The sequence below is a fragment of the Molossus molossus genome, unplaced genomic scaffold (assembly GCF_014108415.1).
Source record: "Molossus molossus isolate mMolMol1 unplaced genomic scaffold, mMolMol1.p scaffold_m16_p_4, whole genome shotgun sequence".
NCBI lineage: Eukaryota > Metazoa > Chordata > Mammalia > Chiroptera > Molossidae > Molossus > Molossus molossus.
Window position 1 is genome coordinate 76,848,914 of NW_023425377.1, and position 26,831 is coordinate 76,875,744.

The window sequence follows — 26,831 nt, forward strand, 5'->3', positions numbered from 1 at the left end:
TTGAGGAAACTGAGGCTCAGATATGGGCAGGGACTTGCCCATCCCCCAGACTCATCCTATACCACCTTCCCCTTCCTTCACTCTGGTACATCCCCAGCAGCCTCCTGACCTCTTTTCTTGAACTTGCCAAGCTCATCCCCCATACTGCTGTTCCCTCCATTTGGGAAATCTCTGCTTCAGTGCCTTCAGGTTGCAATTCCGACCATCATTCCCTGTGTTGGAATGAAATTTCCTCTACAGCAATGGCTATGATCAGTGATGACTTTGCTTGTTTATTTGTTTGTTTGTTTGCCTCCAACCAGTGTATTCCATGAAGGCAAGGACTATATCTCTCTCACTTGTCCCTATATTTCTAGTAGTTTACAGTTCCTGACATACAGCAGTGGGTAAGGAGCCTATGGGGTGTTGCAGTTTATGATGCAATTTTGGTGCTTGCTTCCCTCTGCCTTTGCTTAGTCAACTCCCATGCATCCCAAAGGGCCCAGCTTAAACCTCCTCTTCTCCCCTGCTTTTCCTGTGACATCGCCTGAGTTGTAAGCACCATTTTCTGAGACTGTCTCCGCGACTACACTGTAATCTCTAAGAAGACAGGGAGCGCCCTGAACCCAGCACAGCAGATGCTCAAGTGGATTAGTGAATGGCTGATCTGTGAGCATGCTCAGTTGTGTTACTACTGGGGTGTGGGCGAGGAGCGAGTGCACACCTGGTCAAGTGGAATGGGGTACCTGTTCCTCCTGGCCTCCATAGCCTCCTTCCCTTTCCCCCAGTGAGCCTGCCACCCCCGAGATATTACCCTTCTCCTGGGTTCTCAGGGGCCTGCCCATCTGGGGCCGCATGGACTTGCACAGACCTATCCCGCCAATAGCTTATGGGGTGGTCGCACCCCATCTCCGCTCAGGCCCCTGACCGCTTTGGGCTCGGCTCAACGTTACAAGGGCCCCTGGCCAAATCATTTAGCAAGATATTGGTGTCCCCTCGGGGCAGGGAGAAGAAATGAACTCCAAAGAGGTTCAGGTGGAGCCTTGGCAGCTAAGAGCGACGGAGGCCTCGGTTGCCATGGTGATGCGGCCTCGGGAGTAAGGCGGCGCAAGCCCAAGTCTCAGAGTCAATGAAGAGGCTTAGTGTCTCCCTCCTCTCCCAGGATGCCCCGCTGCCTTTACGTGCTGACGTCATGGGAGAGCGTGCCGTACGTCATGGTTACATTAGCCGCGCTATATAAAGCGGTCAGCAGACGCGTGAGCGTTAGAAGGTATTTATCTCCAGCTCGGGCTGGCTCGCAGCTCTGACAGGCACGGGGATGCTAGGTGACAGCTCACTTAGGGGCCCGGAGCGGAGGAGAAGGCTCGGTCGTGAGGCGGCCCGCAGGAGAGTTTCTCTTTCAGGGCAGGCGCAGGCGCAGGCGCAGGCGCAGACGTGTTAGGAGCGGCCGCCGAGGCGGACTTCTGACCCAGCAGCGCTTCCGGGTAGCTTTACCTGGGATCAGTGGCATCTCGGACTTGGGGTCCTCGATCGGAGCCAAAGACCCGACACCGCGAGGGCGGCTTTTCCTCGTTCTGAGGGTCTCGGACCGCAGGAGGGGCGAAAAGAACCCGGATCGTACCAAATCCGAACCACCGACCCTTGCCCATGGCGGCCCTCGTAAGTATGGGGCCGGGTCCGGGAGCTCCGACGGCCTCCTCAGCCCCCCACTCACCATCCCGATTTCTCTCCCGGCAGGGTCCCGGCAGCCAAAATGTCACTGAGTATGTCGTTCGCGTTCCCAAGTAAGTCTCTAATCCCACCTCCCACTCTCCCCTCAAAAAGGATTAAAACCTTTAGGAGCCTCTAGGGGTGTCCGGCGCTGCCCATGATTAGGCTTCCAGACTGGCAGCGACCTGAGGGCAGGGCTGAAGTTGAGATGGGGCCTCTTTGAGGCATCACTGTTTTTTGAATGAAATAAATGAATGAATGAATAAGTACCTTAACATGCAATATAATGCAGCCCATAGCCCAGCATCCCCTCTGCCAGGAATGCCTTTTCCCCAGCTGTGACTCTGCTGGTGGATTCCTGTTGATCCCCAAATCCAGTTCCAGTATTTTGCTCCTCCAGGAAGCATTCCTGCTTGCCCTCCCTCCTGCCTAGTGCTGAGTTCCTGATTATCCCCACATCTTGAGTTCTCCTAAATCTTTGTCCATTTTTCTGCATGGGGTTGAGAGTATGGATCTGGCTTTCCTGACAGACTAGGAACCTCTGGGGTGTTTTAAGGGTCCTCAGCATTGCCTGTCACAAAAGGGCTAAACCTGGGAGGGTTTGTTGAATGATTGACTGAGCACCGCCTCTTCTTGACCATTCCAGAAATACAACCAAAAAATATAACATCATGGCCTTCAATGCAGCAGATAAAGTCAACTTTGCTACTTGGAATCAGGTAAATTCCGGTTCTGAGGGGGATGAGAACTTGTTCTCAGGTGCTGTGGCTGTTTTAATAACTAAGGCTGAGTTTCCTCTGCACTTCCCCAGTGGAGATGACTGAGTTCAAGGCTGAGCTACTGGGCTCTGAGTAAAATTTATCAGGTACTGCAGGAGGCCTTCTCCTGAAAAGAACATTTAGAAATTGTGCCCACTGATGGGCATTTTTGGCCTAGATTTATCTGGACAAGAGAGGAGGCTACGTCCTGCATAGGTCTCAGAGCCTGCATTGTCAGAGGCTCTGGAAAGGGCTTTGGAAGCTGACTCAGATCGTTACGGCTGCTCTAACAAAACATTATATACACAATAGATATTTATTTCTCATAGTTCAGGAGGCTGGAAGTCCAAGATGAAGGCACCAGCAGATTCGGTGTCTGGTAAGACCTGCTTTCTGGTTCATAGACAGCAGTCTTCTCACTGTGTCCTCGAGAAAGAGGCAAGGGAACTTTCTGGGATGTTTTTGTATAAGGGCTCCACCCTCGTGACAAAATCACCTCCCAAGATACCATCCCACTGGGGGTTAGGTTTCAACATATGCATTTTGGGATGGAGATACAAACATTCAGTCTATAGCAGAAGCCATTAATGATTTTAAACAGGATGTTGTAAAGTGATCTTGCTGCTGTGGGGTGGAGAGCAGATGAAGCAGGTTGGAGGCAACTACTGTGGTCCCAGTGAGTGATGATGGGGCTTTGGAGCAAGCAGGTGGTGAGAAATGATTGAACTATAGTGGGTTTTGGAGGTGGAGCTGACAGGGTTTGTTGATGCATTGGATAATGAGGAGTGACAGAGAGGGCAGAATTATAGATGTACATTTAAAAATAATATCTGCTGTTAAATTGTCCAGAGATTGAAATTTGGAAAACCTCAGCCTTTAATCGCATCTGAATTCACAGGACAGTAAGAGTTGAATGCAGAGAGAGGAAGGCCAGTTCCATCAGGTTGTTTTCATTTTACTACCACTATGATCTTAATGTTTGTTTTATTTGTTTTTGTAGTTTCTTTTCTTTTTTTCACTTTTCATTTGGAAATTATTTAAAACTTTCAAAAAGCTGCACAAATAGACATAGTACAAAGCTTGCCCCTATCTTTTCACTCACATTCACTGAGTGCCAACTTTTTACTTTTTTTTGCCAAGCAGGAAGTTGGTTAGGAGTGTCTGTAGCTCAGCTTCGGGAGAGTAAAGGGTGTTCTTAGGGGTAGAGGCATAGCCTGAGCAAAGGCAGGCACCTGATGAGAGATTTTGCTTCCTGCTCCCTCCACCCTGTCCCCCAAGGCCCGGCTAGAGCGAGACTTGAGCAACAAGAAGATTTACCAAGAGGAGGAGATGCCCGAGTCAGGTGCAGGCAGTGAGTTCAACCGAAAGCTGCGGGAGGAGGCTCGGAGGAAGAAGTATGGCATCGTCCTCAAGGAGTTCCGGCCTGAGGATCAGCCCTGGTTGCTTCGAGTCAATGGCAAATCGGGCAGGAAGTAAGTGTTGATGGCAGCAATTGCCTACCCTTGTCCCCTATCTTGCCCTCAACTTTGCAGTGTGCTTTCTGAATTTTTATATTCCATATGCACAGTGGGGGTAACATCATGTCCTCCCTCATAGGGTTTTATTTTTTAATCTTTTTTTTTTTATCCTCACCTGAGGACATTTTTCCAGATAGAGTGGGAGGGAAAGAGAGGAAGAGAGAGAGAGAGGGAGAAACATCGACGTGAAAGGAACACATCGAATGGCTGCCTCCCACACAACCCCAACCAGGGCCGGGAACGAATTGCAGCTGAGGTACATGCCCTTGACTGGAATCGAACCCGCGACTCATTGATCTATGGGCCGACGCTCTAACCACTGAGAAAACTGGCCAGGGCAGGGGTTTTATTTTTAAAGATGAACTGAGTTAGTGCTTGTATAGGAGCTCTAAGGGCCAAGATGCAGGAAACCTGGGTACCTTCCCTGTTCATATACAGCAAGAGGGCCACCTTGAAGATGGTAGGCAGGAAAAGGGCACTCTGTAAAATTGCCTGGACTTTTGTTGGGGAAGAGTATGAGGGCGGAGGCCAGGAGGAGGCTGGAGGCAGATCAGAGGAGTCTAACTGCAGGGTCTGTGTTCTTCATGGCTTATCTAACATGTTCCTTCCAGAAAGGCAATGCAGGGAGCCCTGAGCCTACTCTGTGGAGTGGGGAGCACTGGCCCTGCTTTCCAGATTTGGAAATCAGGTGGCTCTGTTGAGGGGTCAGGCCTGGGGGCATGGGTGGGCCAGGGCTGGTTCTTCTGGCCAAGCTGTGACCATGGCTCTTTGCAGGTTCAAGGGTATAAAGAAGGGAGGTGTGACAGAGAACACGTCCTACTATATCTTCACCCAGTGCCCCGATGGGGCCTTCGAGGCTTTCCCAGTGCACAACTGGTACAACTTCACGCCACTAGCCCGGCACCGTACACTCACTGCTGAGGAGGCCGAGGAGGAGTGGGAAAGGTGAGTGAGACTGGACAGGGCTGGGAGGAAGGCAGGATGCAGACAGTGTCATCTCCCATCTTCCCCAGCGGAGAACCAAAATAATGGCATCAAGTAGATCACCATAACTTTGTGCCCAGCTGGGAGCTGGGAGTCAGTGGTGACCAAGCCAGACCCCACCAGGCCCTCAGGGAGTTCCCAGTCCAGTGGGAGATAGACACCAAACCATCAGGGATGCACAGGGTCCTGTGAGAGCTAAGGGAGGTGGTGACCGAGCACAGATTAGCAGAGGAGGGCAGGGTGTCCCTGGATGACTTGGGTTCCTTCAGGCAGGAGGTCCATGGCTGGATCAACTACAGGTTTCTGTTGCCTGAGGTTAGTCTTATTATGACCTTTGTTTTGAAGTCTGTTTTGTCTGATACAATTCGAGGCCAGCTTTTTAAAAATCTCTTTTTGCATAAAATATCTTTTTCTATCCCTTTACTTTTTTTTCTTTATTGATTTTTTATTATTAAAAAATATTTTTTTTCTTTATTGATTTTTTTTTTTTTTTTTTTTTTATAGGGAGAGGGAAAGAGAGATAGAAACATCAATGAGAGAGAACATTGATTGGCCACTTCCTGGGGATTTGGCCCACAACCTGGGTATATGTCCTGACTGGGAATCGAACCGGCAACCTATTGGTGCATGGGTTGATGCTCAGCCACTGAGCCACACAGGCTGGGCTCTTTATTGATTATTTAGAGAGAGATGAAGGCAGAAAGAGAGAGAGATTAGAAACATCAATGTGAGAGAACATCGATTGGCCACCTCCTGCATGCCCCCTAAGCCCCCAACGGGGAATTTGGCCCACCACCTGGGCATGTGCCCTGACCAGGAATTGAATTGACGACCTCTTGGTACATGGGTCAACACTCAGCCACTGAGCAACACTAGGCGGGCAGGCTCCATCCCTTTACTTTTAGTCTGTGTGTAGCTTTCATTCTGAGGTGGGTCTCTTATAGCAGCATATATATGAGTCTTGTTTTCTTTTTTTTTTTTATTCCTCACCCAAGGATATTTTTTTGTTTATCATCAAATAGAGTGGGAGGGAGAGAGAGAGAGTGAGAGACAGAGAGAAACATTGATATAATATAGCCATATCAACTGGTTTCCTCCCACACAGCCTGACCAGGGCTGGGGATGAGGTATGTGTCCTTGACCAGAATCGAACCCGTGACTCTTTGGTCTGTGGGCCAACACTTTAACCTCTGTGCCAAACCGGCCGGGGCTGAGTCTTGTTTTGTTTATCCATTCTGCTACCCTATTTCTTTTGATTGAAGAGTTTAAGCCATTTACATTTGAAGTAATTATTGATAAGTATGTATTTATTGCTCTTTTATTCTTTATAACTATGTTTCTCTCTTTTTTTAAAAATTGATTTGAGAGACAGAGAAAGAGAGAGACATGGACTTGCTGTTAACTTATTTATGCACTCATTGGTTAATTTTTGTATGTGCCCTGACTGGGGAACGATGCTCTAACCAACAGAGCTACCCAACCAGGACCTTGTTTGTTTGTTTGTTTGTTTTCTTCTTCTTCTTAATTATTCTTGAAGACCCTTTAACATTTCTTGTAATACTGGTGGGTGGTAATGAACTCCTTTAGCTTTTCTTATCTAGGAAGCTCTTTATTTCTCCTTCAATGATAAATTCAGCCTTACTGGGTAAAGTAGTCTTGACTGTAGATCCTTGCTTCTCATGCCAATCCCTCCGGCCTGAAATGTTTCTGTTGAGAAATTAGCTGACAGTCTTATGGGAGCTCCTTTGTAGGTAACTGTTTTGCTGCTTTTAAGATTCTCTCTTTGGCCCTGGCCAGTTTGGCTCAGTGGTTGGAGCAGCAGCCTGCGTACCAGAGAGTCCTGGTTTTGGTTCCCACTAGGGGCACGTACCAAAAAAAAAAAGATTCTCTCTTTGTCTTCTTTGTCTTTAACCTTTGCCATTTTGTTTTATTAATTTATTTTAATATATTTTTATTGATTTTTTTTTTTAGAGAGAAAGGAAGGGAAAGAGAGATAGAAACATTGATGATTGGCTGCCTCCTGCATTCCCCTACTTGGGATTGAACCTGCAATTCGGGCATGTGTCCTAACCTGGAATCAAACCGGACCTCTCAGTCCATGGGATGACACTCAATCCACTGAGCCACATCAACTGGGCAAGCTTTGCCATTTTAATTATGATGTTTCTTGGTGTGGACCTGAAATTGGTCTTGAGCTGAGAGAGTTGCTGGGATGCTAACACCACGTCAACACCTTCTACTTGAGGGGCTTAGGGCAGAGGGAACTGAAGGACAGTCAGCTATCCCTGTGTAATTTCAGGGTGTTTCATGCTATGTGTGAGTCCCCTGGGTCAGATCATCCCTCTTATCACCTAAATCATGTCTGTGGTTCTCCTCTGGGGAACACCCAGTGAGGTGCAGGGAAGAGACCTGGCTCCTGAGGAGGGCCCTGGAGGCAGGCCTACTATCAGATCCCTCTGTACCCCCACCCCTGAACGCAGGAGAAACAAAGTCCTGAACCACTTCAGCATCATGCAGCAGCGGCGACTTAAGGACCAGGACCAGGACGAGGAGGATGAAGAGAAGGACAAGCGTGGCCGCAAGAAGGCTAGTGAGCTGCGCATCCACGACCTGGAGGATGACCTAGAGATGTCATCCGAAGATAGCGAGGCCAGTGGCGAGGAGGGTGAGCCTGGGCAGAGCCCCCCCTGGTGGCTGGGGTGGTAGGCACAACTGCCTGGGTTGTACCTTAGTCTTACTTTTTTTTCCCCCTTGATTTTAGAGAGAGAGGGAAAGGGAAAGAGAAAGAGAAATATCGAGAGAACATTGATTGGCTGCCTCCTGTATGCTCCCCAGTGGGGATTGGGCCCACAACTTGGGCATGTGCCCTGACTGGAAATTGAACTGGCGACCTCTTGGTGCATGGGTCGATGCTCAACTGCTGAGCCACACTGTCCGGGTCTGAGTCTTACTTTATAAAGATGGTTGAGTGACAACAGAGAGAGGTTAATGCCATTGAAAAAAAGTTTAGTTATAGTTTCCTGAGACACTTGGGGAAGTACCAGAATGAGTAGGAGGCAGAAATGAGTGATGGGCCCTGGCTGATGAGCGTTGTCCTGTGCACCAGGGGATCACAGGTTCAATTCCCGATCAGGGCACATGGCTAGGTTGCAGACTCAATCCCCTCACACAAGGAGGGGTGTGTGTGGGAAGCAACCGATCTATGTTTCCCTCTCTTTCTCTCTCCCTCTCCCTTCCTCTCTCTCTAAAAAATAGAAAGAAAGGAAGAAAAATGAGTGATGGGAAGGACTCAGCCACACCCTTTATTGGAGTTTCCAAGGCAAAAATAAGGCCGAAAAGGGAAATCACTTAGGATCTGCCAGTTTGAATAATTCTAGTGGGCTCTAGACTCCAAGGGTGATTTAGGGCAGGGGACTATGGCCCTGAGTGTGAGATTAGAGAAAGTGTGTGGCCAGGGTTATAGATCCCAGATTGTTTGGTTTGCACATGAGAGGTGTGCCCCTAGGCAGGCCCTTTGCCTAATCTAAGAATTGGCTAGTCCTGGGCATCTCTCCCCCATTGTCAATCCTGAGAGGTCCCAGTGGACATACAAACCATGATGAGTGCTCAGCCCCCCTCTACTTCCCCAGGTGGCAAAACCCCCAAGGCCAAGAAGAAGGCACCAATGACTAAAGCAGGCCGGAAGAAGAAGAAGAAGAAAGGGTCAGATGATGAGGCCTTTGAGGACAGCGACGATGGGGACTTTGAGGGCCAGGAGGTAGACTACATGTCTGATGGCTCCAGGTAAGGCAGCCTGGAGGCAGATGTGAGAGCCTGGGCCAGCCTGGATGGCTCACTCACCCTCTTCCTGTTTTTTTATCTTACAGCAGCTCTGAGGAAGAGCTGGAGGGCAAGCCTAAGGTCACCCAGCAGGAGGAGGGCCCCAAGGGCGTGGATGAGCAGAGTGAAAGCAGTGAAGAAGAGAGCGAGGAGGAGAAGCCGCCTGAGGAGGACAAGGAGGAGGAGGAGGAGAAGAAGGTGCCCACACCACAGGAGAAGAAGCGGAGGAGAGGTGGGCTTGACTTTTGAGGCTTCTGCCCCCTCTGCTCCCTCCCAGACCCCCTTATCTGAGATAGAGTTGAGGGTGGGTATTGGTGCCTCTGGTCCTGACATCCCTTCTTTGGCTCCATACAGACAGCAGTGATGAGTCTGACAGCTCAGAAGAGAGTGACATCGACAGCGAGGCCTCCTCAGCCCTCTTCATGGCTGTAAGGCCCAGCCCCCAGGGTTAGGGGGAGGGGTGTTGGCTTTGGTGTCTGTTTCCAGATTCACATCCTCAATCCTGAACTTTGCAGAAAAAAAAGACTCCTCCCAAGAGGGAGCGGAAGCCATCAGGGGGCAGCTCGAGAGGCAATAGCCGGCCTGGCACACCCAGCACAGAGAGTGGCAACACCTCCTCTACCCTTCGGGCAGCTGCCAGCAAGTTGGAGCAGGGTAAGTAGCCTTCCTGTCCCACTGTGACTTTTTGACCTCTCTTCTTGTTCTGCACATTGAGCATCAGGATCTGAGGCCAGATCAAGGGGCAAGACACCTATCTGCTCCTGAGCCCCTTGTATCCATAATCCAGGCACCACTCAGCTTGGTGTCCCTCCCGCCCCCGTCATGTCCACTCTTCTATTTCTAATACTCAGTCCTGCCTCTGCTCCTACAGGAAAGCGGACAAATGAGACAACAGCCGCCAAGCGGTTGCGGCTGGACAGTGGGCCCCAGAGCCTGTCTGGGAAGTCAACCCCTCAGCCCCAGTCTGGGAAGTCAACCCCCAGCAGTGGGTAAGTTGGCAAGGACAGCAAGGGCAGAATGGGTGCTGCTGGGAGGGAGGGTATCCCATTCACCTTACCCCTCTCCACTGGGCTCCTCAGTGATGTGCAGGTGACTGAAGATGCTGTGCGCCGCTACCTGACACGGAAGCCCATGACCACCAAGGACCTGCTGAAAAAGTTCCAGACCAAAAAGACAGGGCTGAGCAGTGAGCAGACAGTGAATGTGCTTGCCCAGATCCTCAAGCGCCTCAACCCTGAGCGCAAGATGATCAACGACAAGATGCACTTCTCCCTCAAGGAGTGAGGGGCTGGCCCCTATCAATAGCCCAATAAATAAACTGTAGTATCCATAAGTTCATGGGCTCTTGAATTCTACACACTCACTGCCATGGGTCCCACTGTCTGTCACCCTGCTCCTTAAATCCCAGGACCTGGCATTAATAAGTTGGAAAAACCTAAACAGTGTTCTCAATTTACTTCTCCCATCCTCCTAGAACCCTCTTTCTGGAAACTTTAGATGTCTCTTAGAACTTATTTGTACATAGGGTGATTTCTTCAGTCCTGTCTTCCACTTTGCCTGTTCCCTCTTCAGCCGTGGCTTATTTACCACCAACCCAACCCATTTTGTGCTTAGTTTCTTGTTTGTTTTTTAAATGTTTTTATTGATTTTAAAGAGAGGAAGGGAGAGAGACAGACATGAGAGAAACACCATCAGTTGCCTCTGCACACACCCTAACTGGGGACTGAACCTGCAACCTGGGCATATGCCAGGATCAGGAATTGTACCAGCGACTACTCAGTGCACAGGATGACTGACACTCAACCAACTGAGCCACACCAACCAGGGCAGCCGTTCTGTTTTGAGTGTTTTGCCCTATTTTTCATCCTTTCTTTCACATTTCTATTGTATGCTTCCAGTCTTAGAGTTTCCATCAGACACATCAGCACCTAAAACTCACAGGCATCCTGTTTTATCTTCTGACTCCTCTTTGTAGCCAATCCTTTTATAATCTTAGATCAACTGTTTTATAATCATGGATTAGGGAACTGGTGGCCAGCTTGGGGCTCTATCTGTGGGACTCCTGGATGGTCTACTTTGCAGGCCAGTCCTTTTAGATGGTTTTTGCCTTTGCTCCCACCAGGTGCCCCAGGAGTTCCAGCTTGAGCCCATTTGGGGTGGTTCTCAGCACAGGGGTTCTGTCCCTACATGGCAGCAAAAACCTAAACCCCTTTTATTGCATCTGGGCTCTTTTTCAGCTTGCCAGTGATGTTTCTGAGGCTTCTCTTATTTCCTTATAAGTTGGTTATGCATTTATTTTTCCAGCATTGCTAGGTGTTCTGTAGTAGGAGGACTGTTCGAGGACTGTTCAATTTCATGGACAATAACACTGCTGGAAATGAAATTTGGCAACCCTCATTCTAAGTGATCTGGGCTTCCGTCTTGCTCTCAGCTGGAAACTGCAGGTGGAAAATTCTCCCCCACCCAGTTGAATGGGAATGCCTGAGATGTCAGGCTAATTCCTAGGAATGTCCCAGGTCGGTCCACCCACCCTCCCCATACTTCCTCCAGGCCTTTTTGGAACAGGAAAGAAGCTCTCAACCCTTGCCCTAAAAGTTTCACCCCTGCATTCACAGCCAGGTGGACTGTGGTCTAAGGCCTCTCCAACAGGACTGGCCATGTGCCTCAGTGGTTAGGAGCAGGGACCTTGTGTTCAGTGGGACCTGGGTTCAAATTCTGCTTGTGTTTAAATCTGGGTGACTGTGGACAAGTGACCTTTTTTCCCTTCTGAAAGTCTCAATAAGCACTGCAGTAAAAACAACCACACCAAATTATTGAAACAATCCCCTGTATGTATGTGGATTTTCAGTTATTTCTGATCTTTTGCTGGTACAATCAACAAATCAGCGAATAGTCCTGAGCTTGTGTCTTTGCTCACCTGCTAAGCACAAGTTCCTGAACCAGTTCTGGGGTCAAAGGGATGGGATGTGCAGTTTCATTATGAAATGCTCAACTGCTACCAACTTATACTTCCACCCATAGCATAGGGGTATGCGTCACACACAGTTTGCCATGTGGAAGCAAACTTTATTTTTGTCAATCTTGGGTTCCGAGTCTCACTTGAGTTTTAACTTGGTCTCACCTGTGTAAGGTTGGGCACCTCTTCAAACATACAAAAGCTATTGGCGTTTCCTTTGCTTCAAAAGCTCTCCCGAGTTCCTCGCTGCCGAGCACCATGTTAAACACTGACTGTCCTCAGAACCCCATGTGGGAGGGACTTTGATTAGCCTCCTTGCACAGGTGAGGGACAGTCTCTTCCCAGGGGCCACAGGGGCTGGGTGTGGAAGTCACTGTGACTTGCAACTGCCTCCAAGACCTAGTGGAAGTCAACCCCCTCTTGCTCTGATACCCTGGACACAAGGACGGGCTGAGGTTCCAAGGTCCTCAGGTGGGCCATCTAGAGACAAGAGCCCCTGAAGGGTGAGCTTCTTGCCCCTTGTGTCCCAGCTCTTGGCTGCCTGGAGCCTCTCCCTTTTCCTGTTTTGACTCTGGCTCAGCCAGGCCCAGAGACAGGAGCGTGATATCTTAATCCTCTAGGCGGGAGCCATGATGGAAGAGTCCCCATTAGCCAATTCACCTGCCAAACCACCTCTTACCCCCCCAACACATGCACTCCACCTGGTGCCTGACACAGGGGCTCCAGAGCCTCAGCATCCTGCCTACGTGGGGAGGGGTGCCACTGGGGGACCCACAGAACCCCATCACCTCTCCTTCCAGATGGCAGCTGGGGCAAGGACCCTGGTTGCTCACCCTGGGCTGGGCTGGGCTGGGCTGGGCCCTGGCTGCCGCCACAACTCTCATAAATCAAGGGGTAAAAGGGATGTCGGAAATGGGTCTGTGGAATGTCTGGATGTGGGGGTGAGCCCTTAACTCTTAGAAGGACAGAATGGGAGCTGGCCTGCCTGGATCTGAGGATGTGGGAGACAAGCTGGTGGGGAACATGGGGCCTTCATGCCTATGCAGCGGCCGGCAGTGAAGAGGTTATTTCCCAGCTCAGATGGGAATAAATTGAGAGGGCAGGGTATCCCCATTCTCAGGACCTGTTCGTCACAATGGCCACAGGAAGAGCCCTACTCAGCTCTCTGCTGCTCCTGTCCCTGCAGCTGGGTCTCGGTGGAGGCCCAGGTACTCCAGTGGTGGAGGGAATGCTCTCATCTGAGCCAGCAACAGACATAGGGACCTGGAAGCCACAGCTGGGTAAGGACCCCCCAGCACCCCATGTGACTCCCCAAGTCCTTCCTGGCCAATCCCTGCCCACTGTCAACTGCCCCTTGCCCCCTCAGGTGCCCGCCTGCGCCGAGCCCCTGCTGGCCCATGCCAGCTGTGGAGCTTGGCCCTGCCAGTGGCTGAGCTGGGCCTGGGCTACACTTCGGAGGAGATGATCATCTTCCGTTATTGTGCTGGCAGTTGTCCCCGAGATGCTCGCACCCAGCACAGCCTAACGCTGGCTTGGCTGCGGAGCCAGGGCCGAGCACATGGTAGCCCCTGCTGCCAGCCCACCCGCTATGCTGATGTGGCCTTCCTGGATGACCACCACCGCTGGCAGTGGCTGTCCCAGTTCTCAGCAGCTGCCTGTGGCTGCAGTGGCTGAGGGTGCCCGGACTGGGGCCCTGCAGCCACACCAGGGGTCTACTGACTTATTTAATGGAGACTTGGATGCTGAGAAGATGAGAAGACAAGGGTAGGCTGGGGCTGCCATCAAGGAATAAACAAAATTGCTCCTGGGTCCCTGTGACTCTATTCAGTGGGGTGTACCCTGACCCTGCCACCTTAGCTCCTAGTTGGTGGGCAGGTGGGTCCTGGGTTTCCCTTGCAGATCCCAGCCCCAGCCAACAGCCAATGCAAGAAAGGCTGACTTGTCCATTCCCTAGCTTTATTCACATAGTGTCTCTGAGAAGCTGGGGGAAGGGCATGGGGGGTCAGCAGGCTGGGGGTAGCTGCCCTGGCTCCTCTGGCCTCATCCCCTCAGGAAGGGAGCGGCAGATCACGGAGATGCGTCGGCCTCGGGGAATCCGGAGTCCCCCAAAAAAGGACTCTTCATCCCGAAGGATCTCATGGGAGAAGTCATAACGGGCTGAATCTCTGCGAAAGAAAACAGAGGCTGTGACTGGGTGGGGTGTTCTAGGCTGAGCGTCTGCTGTGTAGGGGATGGTAGTGTTTGCTGTAAGAGCTGAATGAAAGAAAGTGCTTGAAGTACCAGTTCCAGTGACTAGCGGGGTGGGGGCTCTTTGGCTGGTCAGTACCTAAGGATGTACAGTGAGCCTGGCTCCAGTAAGAGTTCTAGCCACTCCCCGGGCTCTTGGGTGTGTACCAGCCGCATGACGCTAGGAGACAGCAGGGACAGGCCAGCGATGGTGGTTCCGCAGAACTGGAAGAGGGTGCATGATGGTGCGTCAGGATCTGGCCTGGCTGGCCCAACCCCAGCTAGGAGCTCCAAAGTGCTGGCTTCTGCCTACCTTGATGCTGTCCACATGTGGCTTGATGTAGCCCCGAGGTTCCAGGTCCAGCACATGCACTGAGGATAGCAGGGTCTGGCCAGGGCCAAAGGCAGCAGCCTGCACACGCTGCAGGATGGCCCGGCTTGCCTCTGACCAGCGCGACTTTTCTGTCTCTCGAAAGCCGTGGATGGCCTGCATAGAGAGCTCAGATCAAGCCTGGAAATTCCTGGGGGGGGGGGCTTTGTGGGGGACGGACGGACAGGGAAACTGAGGTACAGAGTGCAGAGCAAGGGGCATGACCCTTGATTTCGACCTCAACTCACAAACGTTGTCCTATCTAAGCTATGACCCGAGGTCTCAAACCCTGACACCTGCCCTATTTAGTTTGATTTCAGCCTTTTATACCCACCCTCAGGCTCCAATGCCGGCCCTACCCCAATATTCAATTTTGTGTCAGTCTCCGCCCCCAAAACGGTGACCCTCCCTCATCTCGCTCCACACTCATTTCTCTCCCTAACCTTGGTCTTTTACCCCAACCCCTCAGTTCCTGGTCCTGCCTCCAGTTATGGCCTTGCCCTCATCTTCAAAGCGCTCTTTCTGCCCTCCAAGATCCCAAACTTCAAGATTGCGCTCCCTTCTCCAAGGTCTTGATTCCAGCCGTAGCCCCGCCCCACAGCGCCCCGTCCTAGATACCGCCCTCATTGTAGACCCGCCCCCTACACAGCACCACTCCCGCCCCGCCCCCAACGTCCCTGATCCGTCTCGGACGTGGCTCCGCCCCCCGCGCGGCCCCGCCTCCAGAGCCGCCGGCCTCACCGCGTCCCAGTGGTCGAATTCGTAGCGGCGGCGGCGCAGCTCGGGCTCCACCTCGCGCTTGAGCGTCTCTTCCTCGGCCGCGCTCAGGAAACCGGGCCGCACCACAGCCGCATCGCGCAAGCGTGTCAGCACGGCTGGGCCAGAGCCCCGCACCCAGCCAGGTCCAGGCAGCGTCCGCAGCGCCAGCCACCCGCTCCCGGCCATAGCCTCGGAGCCCAGGAGGGGAACCCGACGGGCTCAGGGCGACGCCCCCGTCCCAGAGCCTTTGGGTGCGGCTGCGCCGAGTCCCTCCAGCGGTTGGCTTTCCTCAGCGTCCCGCCTCTTGCTCGAGGCTACTGGTTGCTGCTCGGTTCTCCTTCTCAAGCTACTCTCCAGGGCCCGCCTCCTCTCCTGCGTCATTGGGCGCCATCCCTCAGTAACTTAAATTATTGGCTGTTCCGCAAGTCCGTCTTCCAGGAGGCAAAGGCAGGATCTGGCCCGGGTGGTTAGGTAGGGGTCGTAGAAATTGGACCAAGGTCGACGTTATGGAGTTGGCAAGGACTAGAGGTTAAGGGTGAAGAACAGTTAGACTGAGAGGAAGGGTTCAGGAGTACAAGAGTCAGAGGAGTGACGTCAGGTCACGATTATGGGACCAAGTTTACGGAGCGAGGGGTTGCCGCCAAAGGTCAAAGCCAGGCATCACCCATTTACCCGTCTCTGAGATTATTCCCACTCACATACAAATGGGTTGGTTTGCACCTTATAAACAATAAAAACAGCCCTGGCCGGTTTGGCTCAGCGGTTGGAGCGTCGGCCTGCGAACCAGAGAGTCCCAGGTTCGTGTCCCCCCCTTGAAGCACGGACCAAAAAAATTAAAAAAATAAATAAAAACAAAAAAACTTAATGGTACAATTGGCATATTACCATTTTGCAGCCCTTATTGGAATAATATATAGTGGATCTTGACAAGGATTCTCGTTGGCCCCTACAGTCACAAAAAGAGGGACAACTGAACTTTATGTGCCTCCTGATAGAAGCACACACCCCCTGCTAAGAGATCACTTGTCAAAAAGTGGAACCCGAATCCAATTAGATTTCTCTAGATTTATACTCCCAGTTACAGGAAATAGCAAGGATAGGTGTCACCACCTTTCCTGACCCAGTCGTCAAAATCCAGACTGAAAGTCCACAAGACAAGCTATTGTTTCTCCAACAAATGAATCCCAAGGAAAAAGACAGGAAAGGGAGAGCTTGAGAGAGAGATTATGGGGACACCTGCAGTTACAAGAGACTTAGAGATGTATTAACTAGTTGCAACAAGCTAGAAAAATAGAGACTAGGGAAATTTGGACACTGGATATTTATAAGTATTGTAATTTTTTTAGCTGTGAAAGTAGTATTGTGGTTGTCTTTTTGGAGAGTCCTTATCCTTTTAGACATACATACAGGAGTATTTACAGATATAATGAAAAACAGGATTTGCTTCAAAGTAATCCAGGGAAATGGGGGACAGAGAGGGAGGAATCAAAATTGGCCTTGAATTGATGTGATGGGTACATGAGGCCTCATTATCCTATATTTTCTGTTTCTGTATATATTTAAAATTGTTCAGAATGAACAGTTCAACCAAATGTAACTAGTAAAGATAGCCAAATTGAAAAGTCCTCTGGCCTGGCCAGTGTGGTTCAGTGGTTGAGCACTGACCCATGCACCAAGAGGTCACTGGTTCAATTCCTGGTCAGGGGACATGCCCAGGTTGTGGGCCTGATCCTTAGTGGGGGGCATGCAGGAAGTGTCCAATTGATGTTCTCTCTCATCGATGTTTCTCTCTCTTCCTTCCTCTCTAAAATCAATAAAGAAAAAAAAATTTTTTTTTAAAGTCCTCTTTATTTTATTTTTATTATTATTATTTTTTTTATCATCCTCACTCGAGGATATTTTTCCATTTTTTGTTCAGGTAGAGTGGGAGGGAGAGAGAGGAACAGAGAGAGAGAAAAACATCGATGTGAAAGGGACACATCCAGTGGTCACCACCCGCACAACCAACCAGGGCCGGGAACAAACTGCAACCGGGGTACATGCCCTTAGCGGGAACTGATCCCGGGTCTCTCCGGACCGCAGGCCGATGCTCTAACCGCTGAGCCAAGCCAGCCAAGGCAAAAGTCCTCTTAATTTTAAAAACATAAAATTCACCCCAATTCTCCATCTAGCCCCAGCCCCATATGCTCTGCTCCCCTTTACAGCAAAATTCCTTGAAAGATTTGTCTGGCTTCAGTATTTTCCAGCCCATTCTTTCTGGGCCCCCATAGCACTGAAAGGGTTTATTAAGACCATTTAGTGACTTCCACTGTGTCAAATCCAACTGCTAATTCTTAGCCTAACCACCGATTCATCAACAAGCTGATGTCTCCTACATTTTTATTTCCAACCCTGACCCATACTTACCCGTCCCCTGGGATGTGTGAGGTTCATCCAACATCGAACATAGCGTGTCTAAAATCAGCTTCTGATCACTACCCTGAAACCTGCACCTTCCGCCAGCCTTCTCATCTCAGTTAACAGCTCTCCATCTTTCTTGCTGCTTTGGGCCAATCCCTTGGAATTTATGAAGATTACTCTCAAATCTAACATTCCACCTGTCAGTTCTGCCTTTCAAACCTGGCTGGAACCTTACCTCTTCTCACCACCTGGTCAGGCCTTCAGCCTTCATCTGGATTATTCCAACAGTCTCCTAACTGGTCACCAGGTTTCTTTTTTTGTTGTTAATCCTCACTGGAGGATATTTTTTCCATTGAGTTTTAGAGAGAGTAGAAGGGGGGGGGAGAAACATCGATGTGAGAGAGACACATCGATTGGCTGCCTCCTGCTTCCGCCCCAATCAGGGATAGGGATCAAACCTGCAACCCAGGTTCATGCCCTTGACAGGGAATCGAACCCATGACCCTTCAGTGTGTGGGCCGACACATTAACCATTGAGCCACACAGGCCAGGGCTAGTCTCCAGGATTCTGAGCTTGCTGCACTCCTCCCACATCTCCATGGGAGCCACAGTCATACTTCTTTCTGTTCCTCTTCTCAAATTCCCTGAGGTTTACCTCCCTCCTTGCTAAGCCCTACCAGGCCTTTTGAGATCTGTACTTCTCCCCTTTCTACTCTAATCTTTTCTGCACTAGCCTTATGGTTCCTCCTAGGTGCCAGGCACAGTCCTGCCTCAGGGCCTTTGCAGTCACTATGCCTTCTGCTTGGACTACGCTGTCCCAAGATTGTACCACAGCTCCCTTCCTCACCTCCTTCAGATCTTTGCTCAAATGTCACTTTTTTTTTGTTAATCCTCACCTGAGGATATTTTTCCATTGATTTTTAGAGAAAGTGGAAGAAAGGGAGGGAGAGAGCAACATCGATGTGCAAGAAACACATCAACTGGTTGCCTCATAAATGACCCCCACCAGGGGATGGAACCTGCAACCCAGGTACGTGCCTTTGACTGGGAATTGAACCTGAGACCCTTCAGTCGACAGTCTAAAGCCCCAACTGCTGAGCCAAACAGGCCAGGGTTAAGTGTCACCTCCTTTGCTAGGCCTTTGCTGGCCACCCCATCTAAAACTGTCACACACATATACATCCACTGCATACTGCTTTTCCTGATTTTAAGCTGTCTGACCCCCAAGAATAAGTTCTTTGAGGACAGGGATTTCGTATTTTCTTCGCAGTGTGTCACGGCCTCTAGAACAGTGGGTGGAATAGTGTACATGCTCAGCCGAGGTTGTTGAAGTTATGGAGCTGAAGGTCAGAGCCTCAGGGTTAGGGCCAAAGCAGAAGGGGCCTTGTGAAGCGTATACACTTGCATGGTAGTGAAGTGGGGAAGGAAGGAGCCGCAGAAGGGGAGCAAATTACAAAGATTTAATTTAAAATCACAGTGTCTCAGCCAGGATACCTGCCATTAGGGGTACCCCCAAGTCCAAAGGTCCTCAAGGGGCTCCTCCAGGCTCAGCAGCCAGGGGCCAGCAGGGCAGGAGCCATAGCTTCTGGGCCCTCAACTTTCCTCCAGAGGATGAAGTCCACTTAAGAGCTCACTGGGGCAGGCTCTGCTACTGTCGCTGCTGCCACGGGCTCCTTCTGCACTAGCTCAGGCTCGTCCTCACCGTCTTGAGGTGGATGCACCAGAACCTTGTCTAAGATGCCAAACTCCTGGGCCTCCATGGGGCTCATGTAGCGGTCTCTCTCCATAGCTGACTCTGGTGGGGGGGGGGGAGGGGAGGGGAGGCAGGACATGTGTGGTTAAAAGCAGAGACCTGGGGCTAGGTTTGGGTCCCTTTTAGCCACTTTTCCCCTGTATGACCTTAGTCTTCCCCGCTTTGTGCCTGTTTCCCATTGCTAAAATACCTATTTCAATTTTTATTTTAATTTTTTTAAATCCTCACCAGGGGAAAATTTTGCATGTATCTTCAGATAGAGCAGGAGGGAGAGAGGGGGGAAGAGAGAGAGAAACATCAATGTGAGAGACACATCGCGTGGTTGCCACCCACATGACCCCAGCTGGGGCCAGGGACAAACTGCAACCGAGGTATGTGCCCTTAGCGAGAACCAAATCCGGGACTCTCCAGTTCACGAGCTGACGCTCTAACCTCTGAGCCAAACTGGGCAGGACTCAATTTTTATTTTTGACTTGTTATTAATGGATAATAATCCAGGAAAGGGCATGGGACATTGGCCCAGGCCAGGTGGCTTGCTTGGTTGGAGCGTTGTCCTGTACACCAAAAGGTTGTGGGTTTAATTCCTGGTCAGGGCACATACCTACATTGCAGGTTTAATCACTGGTTGGGGCACATATGGATGGCAAGTGATTGATGTTTCTCTCCCCCTCCTTCCTCTCTCTCTCTGAAAACAAACTAACTAACAAAAACAAAAACAACATATCCTCAGGTGAGGATTTTAAAAAAAAAGGGATATTGCCAGACCCCATGAAACCCTACTTGGGCCTACTTCCTGTCACTGAGTCTTCCTGCCCAATAGTAACCACCATTCTAACAGTGGTCTAACAGTTATGCCTGTTTTTGTTTTTTAATTATGTGGAATTACTGTGTTTACTCTTTTTTCCACTCAGCACTAGGTTCCTGAGATTGATCCAAGCTGCCATGTCATTGTGGACCATTCTCACTACTATATAGTATTCTACCTTGTGAATAAACCACCTCTAAGGCACTCATTCTATGCTGTGGGTGTTTCCTTATCTGGGGCTTGTAGGAACAGGACTGCCATCAGCATTCTTCTTGGCATCTTTGATAGACACAGGCATTCAGTTCTCTCAATTATATGCCAAGTTGGAGAACCCCAGCATCTTTTCACATGTTTAGCCTTAGCCAACAGTGCCAAACAGCTGGAGTTAGGGAGCTGCAGGTCAGAGCCTCAGTGGCTATACCATTTTCACTCCAGCTTGCAGTGGAAAAGCATTCCAGTTGCTCCACGTTCTTGTCAGCATTTGGTGGTGTCAGTATTTTACATTTTGGCCATTCCAGTGGATTGAAATAGTATTCATTGTGGCCTTAATTTCTTTTCCCTCATAACTCATAATGCCATCATCAAACAGCATCACTAAATATAGTGAGCATCTTTTCTTATGTTTCTTGGCCACTTGGAATATTCTTTGTTGAAGACTCTGCTTAAATCTTTGACCTATTTCAATGAAGCTATTTCTTTGTTTATTTTTGTTAATCCTCATTTGAGGATATTTTTTCCATTGATCCCCCCACCCCACCCCAGAGAGAGTGGGAGGGAGAGAGGGAGAAACATCAATGTGGTTGATTGATTGTCTCCCACATGCACCCTGACAAGGGCCAGGGATCGAACCTGCAACCCAGATATGTGCCCTTGACCGGGAATCAAACCTGTGACCCTTCAGTGTGCATGCTGACACTCTAACCACTGAGTCACACTAGCCAGGGCTCAGTGAAGTTTTTGAGGATTCTATCAATAGTTTTTTAGAAAGTGTTTAGAACAAAGGTTCTCAACTGGGGGTGATTCTATCCCTCAGGGGACACTGGGCAATGTCTGGAGACAGCTTTGGTTGTCATAATTGGAGGGTGTTTCTGGCATCAAGTGGGTGGCAGCCAGGGATATTGCTCAGTACCCTACATTGAACAGAATGGCCCCCACCACAGAGAATGACTGACCCTGGGTGTCAGTAGTGCCGAGGTTGAGAGGCCCTGGTTCAGCACAAGGCCTGACACTTACATTGGTGTTGGTTTAAATACAGGAAAACAGCTGGAGTCTGCCTGGGGCAGGACACTCACCAATCACCTGTAGGCTCTGTTTAGTGTGCTTGGCATAGATATTATAGAGCTGCTTCTTGAGTTTTATGATCTCCTCTGCCTGTATGGCGATGTCTGTGGCTTGGCCCTGGGGAATGTCCCAAGAAGGAGAAGGTTGGAACCAGTGTCAGCCACTCATGGGGAGGCTGGAGATGGGGACTTGGGACCCCTCTTTGGACTTCGAACTGCCAGTGTTCAGGCAGGTGGGACAGGGCTTTGCAAGCCCTTCTACATCCTGGTTCATCCTCACCACCATCAGGAAGGCTTCCTGGATCAAATATATTTTCTTATTTTCTGTATCTGGACCTCACTGACCCAGAGGATTGGTCCCTCCCAGGACTAGCTAATTCCTAGAGATAGCAAACAGCTTGCCTAAAAGCACACCTTTCATGTGGAAACCAGACAATCCAGAGCCCATACCCCACCACCTCCTATGGGGATTCTGAGCCACTATCTCCTTTCCCCAATCACCCCAAGGCCAGTTGCCATACAACTAGGGAGAGCTATTTTACCTTAGAGCTTGTTGCAATTATTCAAACAAGCCAATCTTAAGCCAATCTTATCTCCCCTTGCCCCCACTTCTTCCCAGAAACTACAATAAAGGCTGTTATCATGTTTTCTTCCTGCTCCCTCTGCCTCCTGACCAACCCTTCACCTTCCCCTTTGGAAACTGTAACAAACTATCTTTTCAATAGCAATTGTCTTCTGTTGACCTCTCTCTACCTGAATAATAAACCCTACATTTTAAAAGACTGACATCCCCACATGAGTTTCACCCAGTTAGTCCTTCTGTCTAGACCCCTGTCCCCCATCCCTGGAGCAGCTTGCAGGGCCTGACACTCACCTGGGCGCCCCCAGAGGGCTGGTGGATCATGATTCGTGAGTTGGGGAGTGAGTGGCGCATGCCCGGGGTGCCCGCAGCAAGAAGCAGGGAGCCCATGCTGGCGGCCTGGCCCACGCACCACGTGCAGATGGGGTTCAGGATATACTGCATTGTGTCATAGATGGCCAGGCCTGAGGTCACCATGCCGCCTATGGGTGGGAGCACAAGTTAGGGGCTGTGCCAGCTCCTCCCACCATCCTTTCCCTACTTTAGCCCCTGGTCCTAGGGAGGGCTGATGTGGACATGGTCCTTTATTTAAAATTCTAACTCAAGGATTGATTTTTCAGAGAGAGGAAGACAGAGAGAGAGAAAGAGAGAGAGAGAGAGAGAGAGAGAGAGAGATCCATCTGCTGCCTCCCATACATGCCCTGACTGGGGATCGATCTAACCCACAACCTAGATATGTGCCCTGACTGGGAATCAAACCCACAACCTTTTGGTGTACAGGATGACACTCCAACCAACTGAGCCACCCAGTTAGGGCAAGATGCACCCTCTAAAGCAGGGTGTGCAAATACATGGGGGAAGGGGAGCAACTGAAACAAGTAACACAGGCCAGGTGGGAGCAAAATGAAGTGTTTGCTCCAGAGTAACCTGACTGTTGCCACATGTGCAGGTGGGTCCTGGGTGACTAGATCTGCCAAATTTTCAAGAGATACTAGCAACTGGGAGATGTGGTGGCTGAGGGTGACGCTCTGGAGGCAGCCTGCCTGGGCATGACCCCTGGCTAGGCAATCTATCATCTGTGTGGCCTGGGCAAGTATCTCCTCGTAGATTGTGGTAACTAAATAGTACCTGCTATGTGAGGTTGCCAAGAGGATCAAATAAGTGAAATACATATAAAGTGCTTATGAAAGTGCTTGACACAGTAAGCACTCAATCAAGATTGGCTATTTCTGCCCTAGCCAGTGTGGCTCCGTGGTTAGCGTGTCGGCTCTCAGACCAAAGGACCATGGATTCAATTCCCAGTCAAGAGCGTGTACCTGGGTTTCAGGTAAGATCCCTGCTCCCAGTCAGAACACGTGCGGGAGGCAACCAATCAATGTGCCTTTCTCATACCAATGCTCAGGTGAGGATTAACCAAAAAAAGAAAAAGATTAGCTATTCCTTTTTTGGGGGGTGGGGGGTGGAATGTACCAATTTTAAAATGTTGACAGCTAGCCCAGCCAGTGTGGCTCAGTGCATTGAGCGCTGTCCCATGGACTGAGAGGTCTTGGTTCCATTCCTGATCAGGCACATGCCCAGGTTGTGGGCTTGATCTCCAGTAGGGGGCATGCAGGAGGAAGCCAATTGTTTCTCACATCCATGTTTCTATCTCTCAAAAAACAAAAACTACAATAAAAACATATTTAAAAAAATAAATAAAATGTTGACAACCAGGTCAGGTTGGTAAAATGTTATGTGTGTGAGAAAGACAAATACCAAATAATTTCACATATATGTGGAATCTAAAGAATAAAATAAACCAACAAGCAAAACAGAAAAAGACTTATAGGTACAGAGAACAGACTTATGGTTGCCAGAGAAGGTGGTGTTTGGGGGACTGGGTGGAAAAGGTAGCCCTGGCTGGTTTGGCTCAGCGGTTGGAGCGTCGGCCTGCGGACCAGAGAGTCCTGGGTTTGGTTCCTGCTAGGGGCACATACCAAAAAAAAAAAAAGGTAAAGGGCCCAGGCTGTTGTGTGGTTCAGTGGTGAGAGCATCAGCCCTTGCACAGAAGGGTCTTGGATTCAATTCAGGTCATACCTGGATTGCAGGTTCATTCCCAGGCCCCCTCAGGGCGTTGAGTGGGAGGCAACCAATTGATGTGTCTTTCACATGGATGTTCCCCCCCCCTCTTCCCCCTCCCTTTTTCCTTTCCACCTTCTCAAAAATTCAGTGGAAAAAATATCCTTCAGTGAGGATTAACAAACAAACAAAAAAGATGAAGGGATTAAGATATACAAATTGGCAGTCACAAAATAGTCACAGGATGTAAAGTACAGTATGGGAATATAGTCAATAAAATTGTAACAATCATGTATAGCGCCAGGTGGGTACTAGACTTATCAGGGGCGAGGGGTGGTCACTTCGTAAATTACATTATTGTTTAACCACTATGCTGTACATCTGAAACAAATAGAAATATTGAATGTCAACTGTAAAAAAAAAGTTATGTCTGATCAAAGAGGAAAGTTCAGCTGAAGGTTTGTGAACCTAGGCTTAAAAGCAAGGAACGAGAGATTTTGGAGGTTTCAAGACACTTTTGGGATTCTGAAGAAACTTGAAATTCTTCCTTTCTCCTGAGAGAGAACATCCCTGATGGGTTGGGAGTCTGGGTCCCCTGAGTCACCCAGTGCATCCAAGGAGTGCCCCTTGCACTTAGGGAGCCCCGAACCTCCTCACAGACACACACACACACACACACACACACACACACTCACCAGGGCTGTTGATGTACATGTGGATGGGCTTCTTGTTGCTCTCGGACTGCAGGAACAGCAGCTGAGCGATAACCAGGCTGGCCACACTGTCATCAATCTGCAAGTGGGAAAGACAGGGTGTCCCCAGATGGGGGTGGGGAGAGGGCTAAGGGAGGCAGGTTTTGGCATAGATAGGGATTAGTCAGGGAACCACGAGGAGGGTCAGAGCCCAAGTAAGACAGGTCCGGAAGGATTCAGGAGAAGATGGGGGTGGGTGGTCAGGACCCAGGAAGGGGGGAGTCACTGGGCTCAGGGCACACAAAGGGAAGGGGTCAGGGAAGGGGGGGATTGGAGTCCAGGAATGGGGACAGGATCATAGCTGTGGGAGGGAGAAAGAAATCAGGGAGAGAGTTTGAAGAAGGAGTCGGGAAGGAATGGCGTGGAGTACTGGGGGGCCGGGGGCGGGGGGTGTCAGAAGTCTTCTGTGCAAGGAGTGGGGGTGTCAGGTTGTGACCAGAGCGGAACCCAGAGAAGAAAGTCAAGTGCGAGAGGTCAGGGGGCCAAGGGGGTTCGAGGATAAGGGGCGGACTGGGTCCCGGCAGGAGAGGATCCGCGCGCGGAGTGCTCACCGGACCCATGACACACACGATGCGCTCCCTCAGCAGCCGCGAGTAGATGTCATAGGCGCGCTCGCCACGACCCTGGAAAAGAAAGACGGAGGTGAGGTTCAGGGCCGGCCGTGCCCCCAGCCCGAGCCCAGGCCGTGCGTATTCTCCGTCGGCCTCTGTACCGTCTGCTCCACCACGATGGGAATGAGCGGGATAGCCCGGGCCGCCGTCGGGTGCAAGCTCCGCTGCAGGGCCAGACCCGTCTGGGGCGTCCGCTGCGTGGGGAAGAGGGAGGCGAGGCGAGGCCACAGCGCAGGGAACCTGCCTGCCGCCACCCGGGTCCCCCCCACCAATATTCCGTGCCACATCCCGCCGCTGGTCCGTCCCGGCTTCCGTCCAGGGGCGAAACTACAACTCCCAGCGTGCTTTGCGCACACGGCGCTTGCCCTCTAGGCCGCCCACTTCCCGGAAGCTGGGCGGAGTCATGGAAGAAAGTGGGTCCTGATCGGGCGAAGCTGGGGAAATTTTAGAATATCTGGTTCACGTCCCTTTCCCGACAAATTCGTCGTAATATTATGCTGTTAATTACTTGTTTTAAAAATAAAAATTTGACTGGCCAGGTGGCTCAGTTGGGCGAGGGTGGGGTGGACGGACACTGTTCCCTGGGCCCGGGCGGGCCCACTCGTTCATCTGTGTAAAAGTGTGGGATAGCGGGAGGAATCCCAAATTGTGGGAGCCGAAGGTGGGCTCAAGCATCAATGTACTGTGTGATCTTGGGTGCATTGCTGAGTCCCTCTGTGCCTGAAGTTTCTCATCTGGAAGAGGCGATGATTGATTTCACACGGAATGATTTAAGGGTATCTGCTGCTGAGGCTGCCCATTAAAGTCACCTGAGTTCAAGTCTTGGCTCCACCGCCCCCGTGTGGCTCAGTGGTTGAGCGTCCACCCATGCACCAGGAGGTCCCTGGTTCGATTAGGGTCAGGACACATGCCCAGGTTGTGGGCCTGATCCCCAGTGAGGGGCATGCAGGAGGCGGCCATTCGATGTGTTCTCTCATGGATGTTTCTATCTCTCTCTCTCCCTCTCCCTTTCTCTCTAAATTCAATAAAGGAAAAAAAAAATTTGGCTCCACCACTTATTAGTTGTTTGTCCTTGAGCCTCAGTTTCCCATTTGTAAAATGGGGATTATGATCATTTAGCCCTATGGTTGTTATGCCTCAGGTCCTAGGAATAGTTCTTGGAATGTAGTAAGTGCTCAATTTGTATTTGCTATTGATGTGTATTAATTATTGATGTGTTAGATCAGGAACCATGGGGGTCCAGGGAGTCCTCCCAAATGGGGGTCTATTTGAAGTTTGTTTTGACTCATAGGTAGGAGCTCACAGGTGGACAATATTGAGGTGCTGGACTCTAAACTCAATGTTGGGTGCCCTAGATAAGGGTAGTTTTGTACCCTCCATTCCCACAGGGGATCCCAGCCTGATGGAGAGATATAGCAGGACACAGACACTTCCCACCCTATAGACTGGGGGCAAGACAGAGGAAAGGACATGGAAGTGGAAGAGTTTAACAGCACCCCTGGCAGAAGGCCCAG

General features: G+C 50.4%; 4 protein-coding genes across 5 annotated transcripts; 2 read left to right on the plus strand and 2 right to left on the minus strand.

Annotated features, from left to right (window-relative positions):
* Positions 1–1,199: 1,199 nt before the first annotated feature.
* Positions 1,200–10,100, plus strand: GTF2F1 (general transcription factor IIF subunit 1). Of its 2 annotated transcripts, none has more exons than XM_036241380.1 (12): positions 1,200–1,638; positions 1,717–1,763; positions 2,336–2,408; positions 3,726–3,919; positions 4,739–4,909; positions 7,429–7,613; positions 8,578–8,731; positions 8,815–8,999; positions 9,122–9,195; positions 9,283–9,421; positions 9,639–9,756; positions 9,847–10,100. In XM_036241380.1, the coding sequence occupies exons 1-12, from the start codon at positions 1,627–1,629 to the stop codon at positions 10,049–10,051; spliced, it is 1,557 nt and encodes a 518-aa protein (XP_036097273.1). In that variant the 5' UTR covers positions 1,200–1,626; the 3' UTR covers positions 10,052–10,100. The 2 variants fall into 2 exon arrangements, with proteins under 2 accessions (XP_036097273.1, XP_036097274.1); XM_036241381.1 differs by having other exon boundaries at positions 8,818–8,999.
* Positions 10,101–12,858: 2,758 nt separating this feature from the next.
* PSPN (persephin) lies at positions 12,859–13,397 on the plus strand. Its single transcript, XM_036240423.1, has 2 exons — positions 12,859–13,003; positions 13,090–13,397. The coding sequence occupies exons 1-2, from the start codon at positions 12,859–12,861 to the stop codon at positions 13,395–13,397; spliced, it is 453 nt and encodes a 150-aa protein (XP_036096316.1).
* A 266-nt stretch (positions 13,398–13,663) lies between these two features.
* ALKBH7 (alkB homolog 7) lies at positions 13,664–15,312 on the minus strand. Its single transcript, XM_036240422.1, has 4 exons — positions 15,061–15,312; positions 14,263–14,436; positions 14,050–14,174; positions 13,664–13,888 (listed from the first exon to the last, which is right to left on the minus strand). Exons 1-4 carry the CDS (start codon positions 15,262–15,264, stop codon positions 13,726–13,728), a joined length of 666 nt encoding a protein of 221 aa, XP_036096315.1. The 5' UTR covers positions 15,265–15,312; the 3' UTR covers positions 13,664–13,725.
* A 3,644-nt stretch (positions 15,313–18,956) lies between these two features.
* Positions 18,957–25,619, minus strand: LOC118615788 (caseinolytic mitochondrial matrix peptidase proteolytic subunit). Its single transcript, XM_036241012.1, has 6 exons — positions 25,419–25,619; positions 25,258–25,329; positions 24,650–24,746; positions 22,191–22,378; positions 21,329–21,434; positions 18,957–19,273 (listed from the first exon to the last, which is right to left on the minus strand). Exons 1-6 carry the CDS (start codon positions 25,602–25,604, stop codon positions 19,101–19,103), a joined length of 822 nt encoding a protein of 273 aa, XP_036096905.1. The 5' UTR covers positions 25,605–25,619; the 3' UTR covers positions 18,957–19,100.
* Between the last annotated feature and the right edge of the window lie 1,212 nt (positions 25,620–26,831).